At 35.7% G+C, this 25,372-nt stretch overlaps 2 protein-coding genes and 1 long non-coding RNA gene across 18 annotated transcripts in view; 1 reads left to right on the top strand and 2 right to left on the bottom strand.

Moving 5' to 3' along the window:
* Nucleotides 1-25,372, bottom strand: part of hoxb3a (homeobox B3a) — a 45,480-nt gene that overhangs the window by 4,688 nt on the left and 15,420 nt on the right. For 3 of the 16 annotated variants that reach the window (XM_049014022.1, XM_049014023.1, XM_049014030.1), the window contains 2 exons: nucleotides 14,110-14,300; nucleotides 2,368-2,434 (listed from right to left, as the gene is read on the bottom strand). The gene's annotated coding sequence lies outside the window, so the exon portion shown is untranslated. Of the gene's footprint in view, nucleotides 1-92; nucleotides 1,217-2,367; nucleotides 2,435-4,397; nucleotides 5,784-9,429; nucleotides 10,095-10,380; nucleotides 10,826-14,109; nucleotides 14,301-21,390; nucleotides 22,068-25,372 lie in introns of those variants that run through there. The other 13 variants (XM_049014024.1, XM_049014033.1, XM_049014020.1 and 10 more) reach the window with 11 other exon arrangements.
* LOC125742224 (uncharacterized) lies at nucleotides 922-1,653 on the top strand. Its single transcript, XR_007398050.1, has 2 exons — nucleotides 922-1,019; nucleotides 1,216-1,653. It is a non-coding gene; the product is annotated as an uncharacterized LOC125742224 (long non-coding RNA).
* hoxb4a (homeobox B4a) lies at nucleotides 15,574-19,384 on the bottom strand. Its single transcript, XM_049014039.1, has 2 exons — nucleotides 17,900-19,384; nucleotides 15,574-17,114 (listed from the first exon to the last, which is right to left on the bottom strand). Exons 1-2 carry the CDS (start codon nucleotides 18,321-18,323, stop codon nucleotides 16,795-16,797), a joined length of 744 nt encoding a protein of 247 aa, XP_048869996.1. The 5' UTR covers nucleotides 18,324-19,384; the 3' UTR covers nucleotides 15,574-16,794.

Below are 25,372 nucleotides of genomic sequence, written 5' to 3' on the forward strand. Positions count from 1 at the left end.
TCTTGAACCGCGATTGGAGTCATATGGTCATAAATCACTGGGACATACACTCCGCCATTCACAAACTGATAGCCTATTTCAGTCCAGCTTACCTTAGCCTCTGACGAGGAAAGCACGGGTAGGCATAATATATTTTCACATCCAGCTTCACAGCAATCAATAAGCAGGAGTTATGTTCTTTGAAATCGTGACGAATATTAAAAAAAATGTATCTGTGTAGCGGCTGCCCACTCCCAAACTCGCAGTTATTCTCGTACAGATTACCTCCGTTAGGAAAGGCGAGACGGTTTAGCATCAAAGATCTGAGGAAAGCTCGGGGCTGCAAATGGACAGGCTGTGAGATCCTGGCTGCCCCGTCGACTGGTACGCCCTGCTCGCTGATAACAATGGCCTCAGATTTCCCCCCTTCTTTCACAGCACAAAGCTTAACAACATAATCCAAATCTCGTTTCGTAGTGAAAATTTCCTCTTACATATAATTTTATGGAGATGGCTAACGGTCGTATTGTCAACACAAGGCCTTTGTGCAATTTTAAAATACCGGGGCTGTATGGAGTACCGGGCAGGAGTGTTAATCCCCATCAAACACAGCGTCACTAGTGAAAAATTATGCTAATTGCAGACGTGGTGGACAGAGGCCTCCGATGGCAAGCCAGTGATTTTTGATTCACGTGTTTCACAGTTCAGTGTCAATCTATGCTAATGTTATTTAGTATGGAGGCAAAGCTTCAGGTTTCCCCTCTCAAGTGCATATCACGTTACTTGCTCTGGCCCGCTATTGACTAGCGGTAGAAACATTGTACTATCTGTGTTGTTTATGTTTCAAGACTCCCCCCCCACACACACACAGGGCTCCTATCATAATTAATGCGTGGCATAGCATGAAAAAAAAAAAGTTTTGGTGAACAGACAACAGGCGGACCACAGAGGCGAGGGAGGGGTGTATAAACAAGAGACAAAAGTATTCTGTGATATTTAACAGATATGGATATGTGAACCACAAAGACGTCTATAAAACGGTATAAAAAAACTTCGTAAAATTGATTTTTACCTGTAGGGCAAAGACAGTAAATCTTCATTTCAAAGACAGAAAAGGAAATGAAGGAGCGAAAGCTGAAACGAATGAAAATGCGGGGAATAGTATGAAGGTGTTCCTCGTCCTCCCATTAACTTTGCTTATCTCTCTCACCCGTCTTTCTCCATTTTGTTATTCAGGACACTACCCCTGTCGTTCATAGCCGCACAAGATTTATGACTTCGACCACACGTAGCAGCTGTAAACTGCAACTTTAAAAAGATGCATTTCGTGTAGGTACTCCAATAGAAAGGCTCTTACCCGACGTAGGAGGAGAACAGGGGAGAAAAATGTAGGTGTTTGCAACTTTTTTCTTTTGCATTGTTAGTGACTTTGCAGCAAAAACTAAAGCTCGGAAAAGGAAAGGAACCCCTACTACTGACAACATCAAAATTGTGTTTTGCTTTTCAGAGTCAAAGAAACGGGACTACTCGGGATGAACTGTGAAAAATCTGCCGACTAATTTTACGGAAATAGTCGTAAACCCTCATTCTGGATTACTGTCTTACTACCGTTTCTTGCTGATTATTTCGATCCATTATCCAAATAATAAAAGCTTCATTTGAAATGTTTTGGAACCGGATATTTCAAGATATTCCTTTTTAAATCTGAAAAAGCGTTAACAGACTTAAGGATGGTTCATCGCAATCCATTGTGGGGATGTAAGATCTATATAAAAGTGCAGCATGTTCGTTTGGATGTAGTTTAACATAAAATTTCGATGTTTTTTTTCTTATCGTTAAAAAAGTGTAATTATAGTTACGTTTAAATAGTATAATGCTGGTAGACGTTTTAATTGCCGGTGAGTGCTAGCGTTACATTTAAGTTCGGATTTATGAGGAATTGATTCTTATAATGGTCTGTGCTCCAGGTATTTTCTATGTAATGCATGGGCAATGTATGTAATATAGCAGTTCTGTAATATTTAGATAGACGATAATCTGTTGACGTTGAACAATGTCAAATCTAGTAATTATTCAGTACGTTAGGAAATTTTACGGGAATGAATGCTGCAAAGATAGAATTCTTAGTCAAGGAAATACAGTGATTCGGTGCCATTTAAGGTAGGGCTAGTATTTACCTTTAGATGACTGCATACAATTACATAAAACAATTCGTTGAGCCATTCCTGTTAGGAAAGCTGTTATATAAACAACTATACGAAATAATGCAAATATTCCTGTGCATAAACAATGGACATGTGTGTATTAGACACTTAAAAGCCAACTAAAAATAAAATTCAAGTTTTGTATGCAGCTGTATTTGAAAGGAATTTACGTAAAATCACTCACCGCTTATGCGTCCTTTATCACGACAAGAGATTATACAATCAGAAAGCGTCTTGATAAGTTGTATCGTCTAGGGAGAAAAAGGCCAAAACATTAAATCGAATGAGAAAACTGAAAATTCTAATAAATGCAAGCAAACCTACCATGTCCATCGAAGTACGTATTTATGAATGTTTTTTACTCATATGAAATTACAGGTAAATTACTATTTGATTAATTTGAATGAATATATTTCCCAGTATATATCTTTCCTTCAAAATGTATTATTCACGTGTATGGTCTTTTTTCACGTGGGCCACATGCACTGGTACTACGCAAAAAAAGTTTTTAACGTTACATTGTAATTCATTCGTAATAAGAAGATTCACGCACACAAACACACACACATATATATATATACGATATATATATATATATATATATATATATATATATATATATATATATATATATATATATATATATATGCATTTTGTTATTTAAAGACAAAGAGAAACGTTATAAGGTAACTAAAATATAACAAACTCATTTTTCTCGCTAAATATGTGCCACATGATTAATAACGAATAGTTGTATACTGAGTATTTAGCATCCATTTGCCTTTTAAAGACAAGATTGGGATTTGTTCAAGCAAAATACAGACAATCAGACCCATTTTAATGGAGGAGCGTATATCCATAGTCTAGATCCACTGTTGTTATAACTGTATTAATCTATAATACATAATCGATTGAAATACTAAATAAATTGTAATAGTCTCCTTCACCTCGTAGGTGTGATGTGGTGTTTACAATAATACCATTATTGGAATTATTAGTAAGTAATAGGCTATAATTACTATTATAGATTTGCATTTTGGAAGGAAGAAAGACAACAATTACTAGTTAGAAAATGAGTAGTGTTTTGCTAAAAAATTATATAGTACATATTGAAAGTGGTTTCAGAATGATGTTAAACGAAATGTATCTGCATACTATTCATTTATGTCTATATTATACTTTCATGTATACAATTGAAAACACAAAATCACACCTATAAACAGACATGCACATATAAATAAATAGACTACATGCAAGAAATCGAAGATTTAAATGCTAAGATGCGGTAGGACAAAATGTCTATCATACTTTGCATACAGGCCTCTTATTAAAGTAAAATAAAACGTCCGGCGCACTTGTGCGTTCAAGTCCTGACAGATACCCAAACACATAAATCAAACAGAGGATTCCCTGACCTCCTCAGCTGTGCGGCCTATAGTGCTATAAAGTTATTTATTGCCTCCACACACTCACAACCCGATTTGGCTTGCCTAGATCCAGCGCGACTATGCTTTACTGCAGGCATAATTCGTTATGAAGTCCCCTCAGCTGATTTTCCGCGCCGATACCACGCAAATGAGTTGAAGCTGCGCTCAGAGAAATAAGTAACTTATAAAATACAGCCTACAACCGCCCAAAGCTGACATTAGGTAGAACAAAAGGAAGGGAAACCTTGCAAAGAATAAGTGATCAGTCAGGTTTTTTTCTTCAAAAAAGGGCATGGAGCGATTTTAGACCGTCTTAGTCAATGGTTACCATCAAACCTAGCACATAAATTAAACTTCATCTGTAAATATTAGCAGATGAATGAAGATTCGATTATTTATGCAATATATAATGATAAAATTCATTGCTTAATCCTTCCTTTACAAACACATAAACTACTTATACTACACAATCTATGGACATTTTTTGTTTTAAACTTCCTTTTAATATAACAATGCACAAATATCCGAAAAGATTTGTTATAAAACGATAGCTCAAACTTTATTATAAAGTTCTCTTATTATTACCCCATGCGCACATTTGTTCCAATGTCTTTAGCTACACAGAAGCTGAAACTATAATATACCCCCATCTCTGAAACATGCAATGCGAAATAGGCCTATGTTATTAAACTTTGAAATAAACAGGGGAGGTATGCGGAATGACGGTCTTCATTTGACAGATTTTCGGTTTTTCGAGTGACCATTGCGTTGGATAATAGTAACTCACCAGATTAATGGTCAATCAAATGAAGCACTTTTGAATTGCCTCCACACATATTATAAGTGTTTGAATAAATCCCAGCCTGTTTTCTTAAGCTTTTAAAGAACCCGCATTATGTCTTCTTTAAAATCAGCGGTTTGCGAAACCCCGATCTCATCCCATTTGGTATGTTATTATGAAGCAGTTGTTAATAGCTCAGTTAGTGACTGGGTGAAACACCGCCGCGAGACGACAAGGCCCTTTCCATCCAAATGCCAAAATAATGCATTGAGTTATGCACTCACGTGACTTCATACGTCAACTCTGGCTCATTTTAAAGGCAGTTCTGAAATGAAGCGCTCTTCATGCAGTTGCACCGCAAAATAACGCTTAGAGGCCCATACACACACACTCACACAATACATATATATGTGTACGTCTGTGTGTGTGTGTATATATATATATATATATATACAAACCTAAATGCATTACAATTATATATTACATTTCATAGAATCTATGGTTATTGTCAGATAATTATAATTAGATGATCTATCATTTTTATTGGAATCAGTGTGCGTCTATAAATAGACTGCAGAGCAACATTACTCTCGACGCACCTTTTCCTCTAAACTACATTTCATAATTTGAGGTAATTGCATGTACAAAAGACAACTGGAACATAGCCACGCGAGTTCTGTGGCTATACCACGTTGGCTATCTTCGAGGGGTGACCGACCATCTGCTCCCTGACCGTCCACTGATGATATTTATAATAGATTATAGCAGTTTAATAGGAGAAAGTGGAGGAATGCCAGTCTCTAAGATTGCCTTTCAAAGATCAATTACCCACCAGAACTGTGCATATTGCTTTGATCGTCCACGCTCGTCCCTCCGAAAAAGAGCACAATTCGTTCATCAGGCCATTCTTTGGTCGGCAGCTTAATTTTTAATTAAACCATTTAGGTAATCTTTAACTGCGTTCAGTGCGTAAGCAGCTATATCGCAGCCAACCCTGAACAGGCGACTCTCAGACTGACCTCTAGTTCCACTTAAGAATCATCAAATTAAGTAAATATTAAAATAAAATACAAATGAAGCATATCACAAATTACATAGCCAATTTAAGGGACGTGTATTAGATTTTATGCAAATCGCGATATTTACGCAAACAATTGGAATATATTGTTGTATATTTACATAAAATTGAATACGCTTTTCATATCTGAAGGATATTATAACACACATAAAACTGAGAGTGACCATTTAGCACGGAAATTGACACGCTGAAAACATTCACACACATCAGCACTTACCTTGTTCTTTACGTTTTATTTTGTCATAGTTCTTTTTTGTTTATATCTAAATTGATTCCGTATGTAGCTCTGTATATAAGCTCTTTTGGTATTACATTTCCTATTCAGAATTTTATCCTATAGTATTATAAGATATGGAGTTTAACAAGCAAAGTTATCAATAAATTCCACATACTGAAACAATAACATGGCTTTTCGGCAACAGTCACATCAATAATAATAATAATAATAATAATAATAATAATAATAATAATAATAAAACGTGTAAAAAATAATTTCACGCCATTAAATTGAAAGCGTTGTAACTTACCAGACATATATGTGAACAAAAAACGTATCAGACATACGGGAAGCACAAGACCCGTTATGTATTTATGCAACTGTATCTTGTATATCCAGTGACATAACTGATAAATGAGTCTGTTTGAGACCTATTTGCTCCATATTAAAGACGAAAAACGTGATATTAAGAAGTACGTCTTTGGTATTGTCATTTATTCAATTTAATTGTTTTGTCAAAAAACAGGATTTATAAAGACACGGAATCTATTATTTCTAAGGGACCACACAGTCACACACACATTCAATCACACTCGTTACCCGTTCGTAACATTTACGTAGTGCTTATATATTGTTTTGCCTTAAACATTACGCGTTTATGAACTGAGTTAGCAGCAAGCGAAACAGAGTAAACGAACAGGAAATAATAGCAAGGAAGAGAGAGAGGAGCTGGTTGTTCTTTAACCTCGCAGTTACCTATTTGAATGGAAATGACTTGATGTGCTAGAATTTTTGCTTAGTCTTGTAGGTCATCAGATGGCTCCTGCATAGGTCATACAATGGTTGACTAATTATAGCTCTTTCTTCTGAAACTCATACAGCTCTAGTCAGTCCTAGCTAGCAAGCCTTACCTGTCTGTGCAGTAGTCGAGTACATTTAACAGATAAGGGAGGGCAAATTCTTAAGGCGCCTCTTAAAGTCATGCTTTTATATTACTTATGCAACTTCATTTAAACGTAAAAATATTTAGATATCCGGATATTTATAATGGTCGCAGTGTGAATTGGGGAGTTGGTGCATCTTTTAAGGGCTAAATGATCATCGATGGTTTCAGGCACAATTTATCCACAAGGCATAAGAGAAACATACCACGGCGCCTACTGCCACTGAAACACGCGCAAGGACGCCTGCACCAAAAAAAACGGACATTTAGGAGCGACCAGAGGGCTTTTTTTCTAACCGATTACTTCCGCCGAAGTTTCTGCAAGTTCCAAATTGAAACCGGATTACTGGTCTATATTTCAACTCATCGTCTTGAGCGAACGTTGGCAAGATGGACTTTATGCACCGAGACAATAAAAAAAGAGGAATTGTACGGCGGCTAGGTCGATATCGAGGATACATGGTAGCTAAAACCTATGAACTTCTGTAGGATTACAAGTAGTCATGTTCATCTGATTCTTAAAACCGACGTTTTCCCCGAATTGGATACCTGAGCATACATGTCTGTGAAAAGCTTAGAAGCGTCACCTGCTTAGCACATATGCTGAAGTGCTGAAGACATTAAAAGCTATAAACTGCTAAGAAAAATATGAATTTTCAATCGGATCTTCAATATTAATATCCGGTTAAATCTAAACCATTCTTCTTAAAATATAGACCCAGTTGCGATAATATATTATAATCACTTAAGTGTTTAAAAAAACACGTTTATTTATTCCTCGTGACTGGCGCACTTGGCTTTGATTTGGCTTGGTTCGAGACTATTGTGTGTTATGAATGTGCTTCCCACACAAACACACACATACACACACAAGCGCCCACGTATGTGCACGCCATTGCTTACAGAATTCTTCCACTGAAAAAATGACGAAGGCATACATGAGTTAATATTCGCTTTGAACTTCTTGTAATCCTGATTTCTGATTTGGCATTTGAATAGTTCTGCTAAATTTTAAAGAATAAAACAGGTTTTGTATGGCTGTTTGATGCACCAATTAATTTCCTGGGTTTTGAATGATGTTACTTATCTCCACATCCCTCAAATTATTATTATTATTATTATTATTATTATTATTATTATTATTATTAAGAGAGTGCTTCCTAAAGATAATAGGTGGATCTTTGGTATCTTGAATATAAGAGAGTGAAATTTTATTAACGATTCTGATATAGAACGCCACTTTAAGTGCGTCTCAAGACCGTTTTATTTATTGTTTATTTTTTTACTGGGGTTAGAATTTATGATACAAAATATATAAAATACATATTAACGAAGACATTACTACAATGATAAGAAAAACGAAAAATTTCATGGTTAAAATGAACGAGTGAATTTTGTCTAACCTTCCTCTATGTTTGTTTACGTTATATTTGACCATGGATAGTTTAAGCATACCACAAATTAGATGATGATTTATAGGAATACCTGAATTAGACCGAAGATAAGTTTATTCTCTTTCTGCAAGGAATCTAACTCAATTTGAAAATACAGTTTTGGAAGTAACTGGTAAAGTATTTTTATTGCTTACTTATTGCTTATTATTTTGTCAGTAACCGCATAGCATGACAGATATGCTTCATTCATTCATGTAAGAAAATAAACATGACTTGCACTCCGTAGCCGACTATAAGTAAATAAATGAATTGCATAGGTAATAAATACATTAAGCATCGTACTTACGACGCAGAGCTCGGCCTCGATCAATTGTTGCATCATATTTTTTCGCACAAAATGAACTAAACGTTTAACAATAACTCAAATATCCATAAGAATGTAGAAAGTGATGATAATAATATAAAAATAATATTAACAACAACAATCTTTATTCATTTATTATTATTATTATTATTATTATTATTATTATTATTATTATTATTATTATTATTATTACGGCTACTATTATACTAACACACACAGTATGACAAATGTTATGCAGAAAATGTTTGACTCAATACTGTAGCATTTCCAAGATATGATCAAATGTGATGCAAATGTTATAGTATTAAATACACTTCTGTTTCCACAATGAGTCCCAAACTACAAAATTAGTACACAGATAGTTTTAGACAAAGCCCTCCGTACACGCGTATCTTAATTGTTACACCGTACTGCTGCGCCCAGTAATACTCAATAGAAGTCTGGGACATGTATTTGTTTGTACATGAAGGTTTAAAGTACAAAGGTACTGAGAAAAGGCTTCATACTATTGAGACGCTACAGTGGTATAATTTAAACTTTCATACATTCTCGTTAAAATACAATAGATCAGTTTTAAATATAGTTGATTATTGAAATGTACTCTCCAGAAAGTCAAAGTGATCATTTATTTATTGTTCTCTTTGGACTTGCTACTTATAATAAAATGAATCCTCTCGCGGCCATCACGCCTAATCCGTGTAGAAGCATTGCACACAATGTAAACAGTACTGGCCTATCCATTCTACAAAGCTTCAGTTCTCACCTTAAATTTACAGCCATCTACATTGCTCTTCAGGAAATCATTATATATACAGCATTGCTATTGTTAACGAAATCTGTAGCCACGCACACCCACACAATAAAACGAATGGCATGCAATAAAAACGCGATATTTTTTTCTACATAGTTAGAATCTGAAGAGGTTCCTCTGATAAATCGTTTGATCCAAGCCCATACTTCTCTAGCTTGCAAAAACACTTTAAACCATTTTTATGTTTTGTGAATAAATAAATAATTAAATAAAATTCTAAATAAAACATACATGGACACTGGTCCGAGATTCCATTGGCTAGAAATGAAGGATATTCGTTCCTGATATGTCGTCGGCACCTTACAACCTAGATTCCTTACAAAGCCTACTACACTTTTGGAGTCCTCTTAAGTTTATTGTCCACGGTCGTTGTATTGCGGATAAAAGTCAATCAGTCTCCGCTCGAATAATATGGAATGCCTCGTCTAGAACTCATGAACTTTTTCATTGGATCCTGCTCTTTTACGAGATTTATATGGCGACGAGGCGTTCCCGTTCTCCCAAATTTAAACAAATCTTCCCTTAATTGGTAATCGCATATGCTGTAACTCAAGACACAAAGCTGTAGAGCCTTCATATTAATAGCTGATCCATTACTGTAAATCGTCCACAATAATCAAACTGAGAAGCACAGTAGACGACAACGGGGAAGCCAGTGAAGAGCGAGGATCATGGAATCTCTTCCTCATTCCAAAGTATCATCGTTTGTGCATCATTTTCTCAGAAAAAATGATTTATCGTGGACGCTGCCATAAACAACACAACTCTCTCACAAACATACAATGGCAGCCGCGCTACCGCTGACACACGTATCACTATAAATCAAGGCAAGTGCTGGTGAAGAAAAGAGAGAGAGTGGAAGAGAGTGCGAAATATGAGTAGTGAGGGGTGGAACAGTTAGGAAAATGTAATGGCAAATTACAGCATAAGCAGAATACATGCATACACACATACTGCATATATATATATATATATATATATATATATATATATATATATATATATATAGTCAAAGAATAAGAACATAAAATGCCATTCACGCGGAATATACTAGAAAATAGCAATAATTTGATTATTTTTACATATTTACCACAATATCACTGCAAATAATGCCTATACTTGGAAACACCGCACAGCAAGCACTTGAAAAGAGGTAGTATCTCTTCTTTCCGTTATACTTACAATATCCACACGGCGAGACTCTCTCCCCTCCAAATTTGTTTTATTGCAGCCTCTCTGTGTCTCTCCCTCTCTTTTTTCCTCTCCTATAGGCTTGTTTTTAAAAGGACAGTTGAATTTCACGTCAGACACAGGGAGACCATGTCTGCGATTATCCTGACGAATACATATCTATTCTGCAACCTCTGCATTAATTATTTAATGAATCACGTGACCGCGAGGGGGATGGGGGTCTTCACCGCTCTCGCTCGCGGGACCACTCTGACCTAACACTGGGCTCAAAGCATTAAAAAACAAGATACTTCATTTTAAAGATATGGTAAAGGACTTTTGTATCCTTAAAATTATTATGAATGAAAGTTATGAAAACTGACAGGTGTCGACAGAACTAAACATACTGCTAAAATCTTTCACCTATTCATTTCCTTTAAATTATTTTCAAAATAAGCATGGCGATTTCCGTCATATCCATTTCCATGTCGAATCCTGTGTCATTTGGGTTACTATCCATGATATGGTATGATATAAGTTTTCAGCTAAAATCAAGCACCGTGCTTTTATGTTGCTTCTGCAAACATGTCATGTGATATATGACATATCATAGAGGAGAGGAGATTAAACAATGCAATACAAGTGAACAGTAATAAAAAGACATTATTATTATTATTATTATTATTATGGAAGGAGATTTAATATTGATAAGCATCTAATCGTTTACTTTATGGAAAGTATATGGTATTAACATCCGTCTTCTTGAATTATGAAGTAAAGTTAAGAATTATTAAATCTTGTGTTTTCATACAGTGTGTCGTTATACGTGTAGTCCATGGAATAGCAATAGTAGTAATGATGACGATGATGATGATGATGATGATAATAATAATAATAGACAATATCAACAATTTGCTTCACATGACAAAAGCCCTACAAAGAATACTAAGAAACAATGGACAATACTGTATCACTCCCGTAGTGTATGTAGTGAAGCCTTAGCATTCTCGAACAATAGACTTCAGACCGTATCGAAGTACAAGCGTATTTATGGTTGGTTGCTGAAGGTCAAATAAAAGATCGAAGTGTTCTTCCTTTTATTGATATAAAAAAATACACATCTCACTTTCTAATTGTTATTACCATATACTTAAAAACAACTGAAAGGTGACGTATAGAGGCAGAGTGACCACTTTCCGGCAAAGTCCACTACACAACAAAGTGTTCCAAGTACAATCAAATAATTCATTACAGTAAGATTCATGTTATTTTAAAAAATCGTCTGGTAATATCTTGCCTATATTCGAGCAATTAAATAAATTATGTCAGGTATTAAAACTGCCAAATGATATAATGGTTGAGTTATACCTTGTGTTACATATGTTTCAGATTTAAAAAATAATGAAGAATGTAGAAAATATTTTTCAAAATCATAATCATGCACGGGCATACACCAAATAAAAAGAAGATAGTTAAAAATGCTCAGTCGGTATTACTCCCGCTGTCAAGACTCATTAAGTTGCATTTTTGTATTTTTTTCCTAGTTATTTGTTCATAATGTTGCAATACTTCGAATTCTGTTAGTACAGCATTTTTTTAAACAAATATACGAATTAAAGCATTTTTAAATCGATTCAAATGTTAAATTTTGGGACCATGAATATATCAGTTTAGGTAGCAGTAAGCTTATACAAACATTGAATTTACTACAGTGTAAGTTTATATTGGAGGATATGGGATTGATTTACGGAGCCGAACATTACCGCTTTTATTGAGGATCATAAATCTGTCAAAGCGAGTACTGGGCGCAGAATCTATTTAAAGTAATGGCGTCGCCTCTGCGTTTCGCGTGGATTTCGACCTGCAGACAAGCAGCCTGCCTCATCCGCTTGTCTTTTCATCTCAGCCATGCTCACGATTTTGACAAAAATTGCTCTGTTCTTTGAAGTAGTATACGATAGTTGCTCTAACCTTAACTAATTGAGAATATGTGACGTATTAAAATGCACGAAAGCCGTTTGCTAGTTGAGAATACAGATTTTTCAGTGGTGTTTTTTTTTTTGTAACTATCTATATTGGACGTATAGCCCGAAACTAAAATCGGGCTTTTACTTAACAATTAAAATGCATATTTTTTTTGTATTATAAGAATGAAGTATACTGATCATTGAACATTTTTGATTGACAAATTTTAGAATTTAATATGTAGGAAGAGTTTTAGTAAAGCCAGAAACAGTAGTGCATTTTAGCACAGGGTAAAGGGACAAAATAGCATCGTATTACTGCACCGTCTATTAAAATACTCCAAACGAAATGTCAAATTTATCAATTCGAAGATGCCCTCGTTCTCTTTAAAAGTCCACAAGGACCACAACTTGTTCATCTTGTGCACAGCGAGGGCATCCACTCCACCGCTTTTGGAAGCTACACTTTTACACGAAAGACCAGACTTATTTGTTTCGCAATTAGCGGTGTGATCGAAAACAGGCAGCAGACCACAGTAGACCGCAACTATATGGGTAAGTCAGTCAAGGCTCCAAACATAGCCTGTCTTGGCAAAGGAGGAGTTTCCCACCACAGAAGACCTAATTCAATGTGTTGGCAACTCACACAGCCACCCACCTTCCACGCTGAAAAACCTATTATGTAAATCGCCGACGGAATAAATCATACTTCTGTGAGAAATCCTGTATCGTGCCAATAGCAAGTGTACAACTTTATGTGGATAAAACGCCAGAGGGGTAAGGGAGACGATATCAAAGCCTAGATGGCATGACACATTTTCAATATCGTTCTTAAGGGTACACCAGCACCAAAAGAATACCCACAGAAGGGACAGGTTCTCGGTATGTGCATTTGCTGTAAACATGGAAGGGGTCCTGTTTCTTAAACACGGATGAGACTACCTACGTCTTAGTTTGTGTCCACCAAGTTTACACAAAATGTCACCGGCAGGCCCTGCCCTCGAGGTTGCAGGGCTCCCACCGCGCTGTTATGAGTAACCGGCTCCTGGTTTATGTTGAGAATGTAACACGGAGCGGTGTCCAGTCCAAAAGAGGTCAAGGGTTCCAGGGGTCAGTCTGTGACTTCACAACGGACCTAATCGCTTAGAAAACGTGTCCCCTTGTTGAACCCAGCTTGACGATTTTTACTGTTGAATCCTCGCATCGATTTTATTCTCTCCCTCACTTCTCTTCATCTGTACAATGCGGAATATTTTTGCTATTTATCTATTAGACTACTTTATCATAAAGCAGAGCGCATTGTACCAAATACACAGAAAAGAATCCCCTGGTTTACTAACCTTTGTAGAAGATCAAAGACAATATGACCAATAGAATTTAAATGTGCATAAAAATAGCGTTAAATAAATAATTATTATCAAAGAGGAAATGTTTTACTAGGTGTAAGCTGACTAACGTGAAAGGTATCGCTTCTTTACGTATACTGTTTTATATTCTAAAAAAAACCCTACCTTTTCAATAAAATTAACCATTCTTTGTACATTAGCACATACATTTAAACTAAAGCTGGGGTTTAAATAATTTAAAATTAAAAACTTTTTTACCAAATTACGAAGATAAAAGAATAAAACTAAAAAACATACACAACAGCTCTTCGATCACAGCGGCCATAAAACCTTCAGTTATCAGCATCAACAAATGCGCTTGTGATACCCGACTGTGAGGATAGGGCAATAAAACAATAAAACTTAACAATCAAAGAACATTCAGCCGTTACCTGTTTTGATCCCATCTTCTGTGCTCCAAAGTGTCTCACGTCAGTGTGAAACTGGGATGTTCTTTAAAAAAAAAAAAAGTTTCTTATGGAATTGCTTGAAAAGAGGGAATAGGAGGTAAAAAAAGGAAGAATCTTCAAGTGTCCTCCAAGAACTCTCCCCCTCCCCGCAGAAGGTCCGTACAGATTTGCTGCTGAATAACAATAGAAGAGAATGAGTATTTAAAGAAAAGAAGTGATTAATGATTTTCTGTATAATTCTCGCATTTTTCTTAGCGTCTGTCTCCAAATAATGGCTGTGAACTTTAAGCTCTTTTGAAATCTGTCTTACTCTTATTCACACGACTAGGGAAGAAACTCGGATACAGAGAATAGGAAAAGAATTCCTATGTGCATATATTCTGCACACAAATTCATTTTTTTCCACAAGCTCCAATACAGGGATCACAATGCAATAAACCACGTGAATAAAGTCCTGCAGCTGTAAGCCCGTATATACGGTGGGCTGTTTTAATACGCTAAAATGAACGTTTATTTACAGAGTATATTAGATGATGCAAAATTTACAAATTCGAGCTACACAAGGTTAAAGAGTTTCGTACTTTCCAAATGCAGTAAGATTCTCTCCACCATATAACCAGTTGGGATTATTTTAAGAAAATGACGTCAGAGCATGAAAAGTGTTATTTGTTTCGTTTAACAACCATCATTCAGATTATTTAAATGCTTTACCAGGAGTACCAGGTGAGATGTGAAGTAAATGACAATTTCAGCAGCTAATCATCATTGGAGTAAAGAGAAAATCTGTTCTGAGCCATGAAATTTTCACTTAGCAATAAAAGGGCATATTTCTCGTGTAACTTCCAAATTGGGAAAAGAAAAGGCTATTTTCATGTGTGCTATTCTTCCAATACTTCTGCACAGAAAGAAAATGAAAATTAATACAGAGGCTGCGCCTCGCAAAAGAAACCATTTATCTTTTTGATTATCTTTTTGTTTGACAGGGTTTGAGATATGACACAGATCCGTTCCATTAAAAAAGACAAAATCTACAAACACGAAGAAACGTCCGTATAAAAATTACAATCATTAATGCAATAAACGTTTTTTGAGCAAGGCAACTTATAAAACGTCCTCAGTTGGGATTCTCGTTTCACTTATCTCTTCGCCATCAGCAGACTGCAACAGCAAAGACGGATAAAATAAGAGAAACGGGGATTTTGATTAAAAACAAGACAAAAGACACAATTTAACAGGACTACTCGTCCATGAGGCATACAAAATGACCGAAAAGAAAAACGTTGTTTAAGATACGTATGCACAAACAGAAATCTGCCTTTAAAAATGAAAAAGTGTTTGTATAATAAATTGTTTCTTATTGGGAATAGTGTGATTCAGATTGCAGATATTACTGCATATGCTTATATATGCTTATTACGAAGAAGGAGAGATAAAAGGACACAAAGGTGATAATAACATTTCGTCTTGTTTTATTCATTCTATCACTATTTACAAATATTAAGGTATAGATACACGAAGTATGAGAAAGAAACGACCGAAATACAAATATGGAAGATCACATTTCTGTCATAACAAGGGAGGACCGGAATGCAAAGAAGAGATGAAATGAATTACCTATAATGACTAGAAAGAAGCAAGTGTGTAATCGTGTGCAGAGAACAAATTAACAAAAAAAGAAATTAAGAAACGTTAATCATGCATATACCCACCTTTGCTCTTCTCTAGTTTTTACTTTACATTTGGTTTACAAGAAATGACTGAACATTATGTCGAAAATTTGCAGGGCAAATCATATGAAAAGGGTCTCAACGTAGTTAACGCATAAAGACAAAATTAAACAAGAAAATAACATTGAAAGTAATTAAAATCTTTTAAATCTACCATTTAGTGCTTTTTCGAGAATGAAATGGTCTTTGGGGCCTTTGGTTCTTATCTGCTTAAGGTATTTATATGTTCAATATTATAATGTCATTGCTTTTAGACTTCAGATTGAACAATATACCTCATTCGATTAATAGTTCATAATAAATCCGGTAAAGTGATAAACATTTATTTCTCAAAACTAACTACTAATGACATACACAATCGTTTTCCGTCTTGTTCATTAATGTTTTAGTCACCTAGCATTATATGGTAAGTGACACTAAAAATCCGGGTCTTCAAGATATTAAATAAGGTACAAAAAAAAACAACTTTAAAAACGTCGCTTCTTGAAGAAACCGTTGATCATTTATTAAGCACAATGTTGGATGTCGAGGTAACTGCAGGCCCACGGTCATCCTTTGTACTGCAGAGTAAACATGACAAATGGGACTGGGTTTGGCATGATTAAAGACGAAACAACGGATCCATCTTCACAAAATCTGAAAACTGCTATCTGCAACCATTGGCATTAATGGAGGGGGAGCTAGAATGAAATGGGAACAAAGAATTAGAATGGCACAAAAAGGAGCATCTGTGCTTTATTTCAGTCTTCATCGTTTCATAAATAACGGCAATTTCGAGTGTTTTCTTCATTTTCCACATCGCGCTATTCTCTTCATTTACAAAATAATAATAATAATAATAATAATTATAAAAAAAATACGAATAAAAAACAGAAAAAATAACAACGAATATGCGCCATACGGTGAGGTGTAAAGTGTGCATGGGTAGGTGTGCATAAAGCTATAGACTTGATGGTTGTCCACTGGATCGGTTCTGAGAGTTCCCCAGCACTTGGCTGCTGTTTGAGTTTGTGCTTGAGGAGGCAGCTGATCTGATCTTGGTGTTAGGGAGCTTGTGGTCTTTTTTCCATTTCATCCGTCTGTTCTGAAACCATATTTTGATTTGACGCTCGGAAAGGCACAGGGTATGAGCAATCTCCACTCTACGTCTCCGGGTCAAATAGCGGTTGTAGTGGAACTCCTTTTCTAACTCCAAAACCTGCTGTCTTGTGTAGGCTGTCCGTGACCGCTTTGGTTCCCCTCCTGTGTAATTTGGGTTCACTGTTTGGAGGATACAAGAGCGATATATTTAAACTCATGTCATTTTTACACTGCAGAATAAATGAAATATGTCAATTCCGCCAAAAAATACACGGAAAACGGTGTTAATTCATCCACGTGTTTGGGTCTGATGGCTAAGAGCGTGTATAAGATTACCAAATTATTTTAAACGAGCACAACTTCACAAAAGTATCATACTGCGCCACTAGTTAAGATATATAAGATAAAATCTATTCTGTTCATATACAATTTATTTGAGTTGTATTCAAGCGGTAGCGACTTTACATTTTAGGGTGATGCCACAAAAAGTTACGTTTTTCTTTTTTACAGGTACGTTTTAATAAACCCCTCCAAAAATATGGAGTCCCCAAGGGCACTGAAATTTTATATACACTTTAATATGATTTAATTATTTATAGTGTTTAGCTGTTATTGAAATCTACAAACTTTATCTAACTACGCACAAAACATGGGATCTCCCATGCGCAGCACATTTCTACTGAGAAACATGTTACGAGAGCATTCAACTTAGGAATCCTTTCTAAAAACACTTCCCCTAGAGAAATAGTAAGGGTAAGGTTGCAAAGACTTCAAAGTGCTTGTACAAGTGAGCGCAATAAAAATTTATTGAGGATGTAATTATACTGCCCTGAAAACAACCGATCGTAAATCTCAGGGGCTACTTCACAGTGCACCAAAAGATTTAACACCGATCAGTCAATTCTACACACGGGTTCGAATAATCACGTTGAACAACCAGAGAAATAGAACTTAGAAACACTTACCAATGTTTACATGGACTTTCTTCATCCAAGGGTAAACCACTGGCTCTTTACATGAACTGGAAGAAGAATTGGTTTGTCTGACGGAGTTCTGGACACACACGGATGGAGGGCTCGGTGTTACAGAATCGCAATGGTGGTTTTGCTCAGGGAGCGGAGTAGGGAGTCCAGGCGGGGGTAAGACGTGACCTCTCGGAGACATAACCGCTGTAGGTTCCCCGGAACCATGGCACGATGAGTACGGAGGTTCGGTACAGCCCGACCGCTGATGGTACATCGCCTCATGCTGGAAGGCAGCCTCTCGTCTCTGGGCGCCGTAATAGTCTGGCGAATGGCTGGGCAGGTAATCATTCTGCGAATATTCTTCGCAGGGTGGAAACTTCGGATCCACATAGTTGGAGTTTATCAAAAAGGAACTCATGGCCATTAATTTCTTTGAATTGCACACAAAACACAAGAAAATTTATTTCTATCCCTTTACTCGTTTTCCTGTTTGATAAAACCCTCCTACTTTCTGTCAAGTGAACAAAGTTAAAAATCCATGTGACACCATGAACCAATGGCGTGGTTCCCAGCGATTCCCGGATAAGGAAATGGGATTAGATTTAGCAGATCTGAAACATCATCTGTGCATAGTTTGAGTTTCTCTAATGTTATCTGCATACATTTCATCCACCGGCATGCGCATTATAAACAGAGTGAATCGCACCAGTTACATGAATAAAAATGCCAAGTGAAAGGCATCCTTGGTTCAACAATAGGAAGTCCGCTCCGGCGAGGACGGCCTCCCGTTTACCTTCATTTTTTAAACTAATCAAGGGCAGGCAATGTTGCTTTCGGCTATCAGTCACATTTTAACTTGGGACATATTTCGGCTAGCATTCGTGAAAATAAATGCAAGACGGTGCAATCTCCTTCAGACTTTGAATGTAGTTACTAATAGAACTGGAAAAAACGCTCTTAAGCGTGGGGCCAAACCTTGTCAGAGATAAATCTAGGCTTGTTTTGGATCAATAGAAAATTCATCAACTAATTCGGGTTACTGGGCCTTCTAAATCACAGTTAGACCCTTGCATTAAAACGAAGCCAGCTAAACCTTTACAATGACCGAGTTAATGGAGCACGCAAATTCGCACACCTTGCATACAAATTGTAAATATTAATAACCCCAGTGTTGTCAACATTACGAGTATTCTGAAGGTTACATTGAAGCAGATGTTTTATTTTCTTAGAATTCTTCTAATAAAACAATAATATGTTACTCAATGTCGTCAATTCTGTATTGACTTTGTGTTTTGTCTAGTCATTCTTTTTACACAACATTCAGAACTATATAATGGGAAGACACTTAAAACAAATAAGAGACGTATCTTCATATTAAGCGTAGTGTAAAAAAAGATAATGCACTAAGATAAATATTAAATTATGTTCGCCCATGTTCATAATTCTGCAGTGGCGAAGTGTTTATGTCAACTACATACTCCCCTAGGTACGAATTTGTGACCGAGTTTCTATTCACACAAATTCGGATCTACAGGGTATATATAGATGACAGGTGTTCTCTGCTACCTGGATGACCCTGTCCCGACCCCAGCCCGCTAATTGTCCTCCAAAATTGACCGTTAACTTTATGGTCGTTTTAGCTGTACATAAAGTATCCCGAAAAGAAAGCTATCTTATAAAAACATGTTTTTTTTTCATGCCAGCAAAATATTTACAATTCACACATTTTAAACATTAACAAAAATGCAGAGAAATTACAAACAATCTCACATCTATAACACTTAATGTTTGCCCGTGTGCTAAAATACTGTAACTCTCTGACATCGCACAGAGAACTACAACAGTAAATGCTGAGGCAAAAGGGGAGAAAATTTTAAAAGCAGGCGTCGAAACAGATTAACATTTGTTTTTATGGTAGGCTGTAACTGCTTGTAAACCAACTCGGACTACCGATATCCGGGATGAGGACGTATAATAAAACAATAAAATATGCAGACCGGAAGAAATTCGAAACTCTTCACATCCTCAAAGCATTACAATGCAATTTACGACTTTTACACATTCTCTCTCACATAAAACATTGTCTTTCAACGCCCAGGAAAGCGTTACTGCTTTATTCTATTTCAGAAACACAGTTCTCAACCTCTGGAGACGCAGTAAGAAAAAGTAAAACCCGAACTGTCGAGTTTCTACAAATGTCGTGAGTCAAGGTAAGACCTTTTTCAACACTGAATTTAAAGTATTATTGCCAAGTACCAGGGTGTCAGGTATAATGGCGTAGTTTAAAACAATCTTAAAGGAAAGTATAGAGAAAGAGGGAAAATGAGACATCGAAGCTATTCTACAGAACAGCGAATTAATATACTGTAGACGGTTGCCTTTTTGAATATATAGTAAACATAAAATGAACATTATATTTATTTGATTTGGCAATAAAATATGCGCATTTTTAACGTGAAATATAAAATGCATTTCTAAGAAGTTAAAATTTATATCACCCTCGATATAGTTGAAAACAGAAGTCCGTGCTGTTAATGCATTTGCTTTCATTGATTTCCTTTGATAACCCAGCGCCCATTTTGAATAGCTGCAAATTAAACGTACTTTTTGTTAGTAGGATAAATATATAAGCAACATCATTGCAATCATTGCATGAATAAAACAATTTCCAGTTTAAAGAGTTATTGTATCAACTCTTGTTTATAAAATAAATTATGCGTATTTGTCAAAATAGAAAATAAAATGCTAGTTTGGAGCTTCGTTTATGGTGGAGAAATATTCAGAAATGCTTGCACCCGAAACAGCCATTTTTTAATTATAATATTTTTCATTATAAATAGATGCTTTACTAATTGCTTTCCAAAACAAGGACACATTATAAAATTCAAGAGCACCCCTAGCGTTTAAACAAAAAAACTTTGTATGGGCCTTGAAGAAATTGTTTTTCGATGGCAATTTCCAACGTTCTCATTTGGTCATTTGTCCTATTTTTACATTTTAGTTCCGCAAAATGGGTATTGCTTATATTTATTTGATAGCATTTTTAAATGTATATTTTTCTGCAAGCTGATTGTATTGCTAAGATGGAAAGAATATAAGAAAACTCGAGGGTTTTATCATAAATATAAAGTCTAAAGTACATCATACTCTATTTATATAACCCTAATACATCTACTAAGATATTACTTATCTATGAATTTCTGACTTTCGATAACTTTCTGACATGGAGGTGAACGCATATACTCATTGTGGAATGAAAGGCAAATCGACCAAAATAACCAGCGAAATTAAAAGAAACCATTACAAAAATAAACATATTTCAAAAACATGACGAACAAACACCACCAATTAATTTTAGCTCTTCAGTCGATTACAATAAAAGAATTGACCTGCTGTCGTTCTAAGCACGTGGTCTGTAGAAGCGAGCACCTGCTAGAGACTTTCGCGATAGCAACAAGACAATATTGCGTGTTAATTAAGCTGCTACTTACTCTTATTTTCAGCGTTGTGACCAGCTTCGCACAATTCACCTGATTTCGAACTCCATTTCCTCCTTCACTCACTATGCGGTCCTTCTTCGGTTATTATCTCTTTCCATCCTTAGCTCCCCATCCCGTGAGTCTAACCCCTTTCCTTTCTCTTGCGCCACAGGTTGAGCCCGTGACCTTTCCGTGATACCTTCCTCACATCATCCACCCTCACGGCGTCGTAAAGCGCCAGTTTCGGTTTTCAATAGTTTTACTAAGCGAGTGAATTTTAAACAGTCCTAGGCATCAAACAGTGGACAACGCATATAGAATCATAATATCATGGAAATTTAAGGTAAAACACAGCCAGGGATCAATGTCTTCTACCAAGCGACCGCAGTCGCGCAATTGTCGCTTTAACCTTGCATCAACGACAATGAGTGCTCTCTCTCATACTACACTACCATCTCCCCCAAGACATCTAAAACATACAAAGCACTACTACTATTATAAATGTGACTAACCACTAGGTGCTCCAAAGCATTTTGTTGCGAACTCGCAAGTTTTCGTATTAATCTCATAGTTTGGCATTCTTTGTTAAACAGCTAGGCGTGTCGTAAGCCCGGTACATTTTAATATTTGTTAGACGCTTTGACCTGAGTTTCACCCCGTCTTAGAGTCTCTCCCACTTGCCACTTCTATGGTAATATATGCATAGCTTGCTTGGTTATATTGAATTGTGGCTAGGTCATTACTTCGAAGAGAAATGAAGGCGGGTTCATTCGATACAGACACCAGGGCTACAAAACAGCTGAACTGTGACATGCTTCTTGAGTTTCGTTTATTATATAAATATTTACAAATTAACCGAATTCAGTTTAATTTAGAAATAATGCCTCATGGCATGCTTTTTTCATTTTGATTGAATAACACAATAAGTTCACAAAATAATGTAACCAGTGCCTGTCGCTGCTGTACGAAGTTTGACACATTGACAAGGTTTTCCGTAAATATCTTTCTCTGTTTGTATTCTGAAAAATAAAAAAAATAGTTATAGGATTCAGATTTTAAAAGCAGAGTAAAATTCTAAAGTAACTGTACAAAACAATTTCCCAATACTTCCAACAGTTCTATAATCAATTTCCCGTCTTTCTTTCCTAAAAAAATAACACATGGCCAGTGAGTTTACAATTAAATCGAGATAAGTATCACAGACTTTTATAAAAAATAAATTCTGGGTATTCAGCAATATTTAAGTGTTAAATTGTTCTATTGAAATCGATAAATAAATGCAGTTGCTTTAACATGTTTAACATTGCTGGCGTTTATATAGATATTAAAACGAACAGAAAGGTTTTATCAGGCAATGGCGCAGGTTCAGTGGAACAGAAATTAATTCAGTGACCTCTGCATGAACCCCATGTGAGAAGTATTATTTAACCACTTTTATAACCATAATAAAATGAAATTGAATGATACCTTTCTCTAACTTTATATGTTGTTTCTGTTCAAATATTTCCAGCATAATGCATACATTTGCTAAATGCATTTTTGCTCCCTGCTACTACAAATCTCCACCAGACGAAAAGCTCATGGTTAGTTACAAACTCATTCATTCTAAACATGTTTAATACCTACCGCGTTTCATTTAAGTCGATTCCAGGTGTAAAATGCAATTTAACATTATAGTGGTGCAATTATTATTAAGCTTATCTTTGCTGATAGTTCGACTTTTTTCACATATACGTTACACTAGAACAAAATATAATATTATCTGCGTGCATTAGCAGTGTAGGAAATTCGCGGAGGGTGTACAGTACATTTGCTTTAGCAGCGTTATCCGCCTATAAATTCCTAACATTTGTTCCGCTGTTTTTGGATCAGTTACTCTTTTTTTCATTGTGAAAACATTCCTTTTGTACTATTAGGCCAATATAAATTTAAATATGTAAGTTATTTAAAATTAAAATGTAAACGCGAATTCCCTGATTCAGTAAGTTTCAACATTCGAATGACTTGAAGCATCTATAGTCGTAATCAAAAAAATTTGATAACTGTAAATTGTCATATTTTAAACGAACCACATAATTCAGTCAGAAGAAATTCGTTCTTTTTTTTAGATTTGCTTGTAGTTTTGTAAAGAAAATAAGAAATCGAAATACAGTGAATTTAGCCGTGATACTTGCTGTAATGTTCTCTACAGTTATTATGATGTTTACTTAAATAACGTAATCATATTCCACTTACATGTCTCATGTAATTCAGTTGTCAAGCTATCGCCAGTCACAAAACAATCGAGATACCATGTGGGTTGCATCATTTAGAGCTACCAAAGTCTCGTTTACAGTGATTTGTGGCTGTAAATTCTGCATCTGAAAATTACGTATAATGACAACTTAAAACAAAAATAATGTAACAAGTGGACATTATAAAACCCGTTTCGTGAACTTCGTGAACGACAAAAGACAGCATTATGCCCCCGCCCATCGAATATCTTTCTATCTCTACATTGTCTATCCATTTTTCACCTTTGCTCTGCTTTGGTTGGGACACTATGAAGGTCGACACTTCAATCCCCTTACTGGCTTTTAAATAATTTCTCTTCGTGCATGCTGCACCCCCTCTCCATTTCTTCCCATTTTTTCATCTTCTTTTTGTCATTGACATCCAGCAATTGGTCTAGAATTCAGAGTCAACTGCTGACAGAGTCACGCACGACGTAAACTTTTGACCCTCAACTTTTTGACCCCTCCGGCTATACAGCTGCGCTAACAAGCCGGCTTCACCTTCACTTCATGCGAATGGAGAGAAATATTTAAGCGGCCCATTTGATATTTTGTCGCTTGTGTATATAATGTAGAATTCTATAAATGTAAGGGGAGGTAAAACAAGATACACAGAGGCATTATTAACATACTTAATGGATTTTCAAAAGATCTGGAATGTTAGAACACTATTTATGTACAGCTTTATTATTTACCCGATGTTTAATATGATATGCAGAGTAAGGCAACACATTTTAAATTTAGATATTTGGTTGCTCTAGTAAAACGAAAGGAGTCGATGAAAAAGAAAGGCGCTCCATCGTAAAAAAACAAAAAGGTGTATGAGAGCGCTCGAAGAATGGTGGTGAACTTGGTCTAAAGCGGGCTCTGCTGGCGATAAAGAGGCGTTACAGCGTTTAAAATGAAATAAATTCTAGTCTTAACAATAAAAGCGTGCATACTTATACGTGTCACATGAGGTATGTGAAAATCAAAAATCCGTACACAGAATTATATTATTTTTAATTATCTTGGAGCGTGATGTTAAAATGGGCAAAGTATTTGCTTTAGTTGTTGGGATATATATATATATCTCTGTGCCGGTTATTTTAATCCTAAAAACTCAGAAAGCGCCAGAATTAACAATTATTTTCTAATTATGTTTGCATTTTTCGTTCTTGACAAGTATTTTCATAGATTTCTTCGTGACACAAGCAAACAAAAAACTTGGTTACAACACAAAAAATAAATATTGTAATAAAACACATTAAATAATATATTTTGTCGGTTAATTATTGCTAGGTAATTAGAATACTAAAACACTTAAACCGAAGTAAATAAACGTATCAGTCAATGTAGCTCATATATTGCGATGTTTAGTTCATAATTCAATACAAAAAACTTTCCAACATTCTGATAACAGCTAGTAGCATCAGACCAGTTTCTGAGGTTTAGAAAATAAAAAATTAGGTGGGGTTTAGTAGCATTAAAGTTTTTTACTGCAGCAAATATGCTTGAAATAATAATTCAATTTATAAAATATCAGTATGGTAATAACGCGTTCGCTTCCACCAGTATCGCGTTCAATCTCGCTTTATGTTATTGAATCTATAGAGATTATAAACTGATGTATATGACATAAATATTCAGAAAACCAACTGCTAGGCAATAAACCCTCTAAATTCCGTTTCATATGCGCCACATTATCAATAATTACTCTAACCTTCCTGGAACAGTGACCT

Source organism: Brienomyrus brachyistius, chromosome 5, assembly GCF_023856365.1.
Source record: "Brienomyrus brachyistius isolate T26 chromosome 5, BBRACH_0.4, whole genome shotgun sequence".
NCBI classification, from domain to species: Eukaryota; Metazoa; Chordata; class Actinopteri; order Osteoglossiformes; family Mormyridae; genus Brienomyrus; species Brienomyrus brachyistius.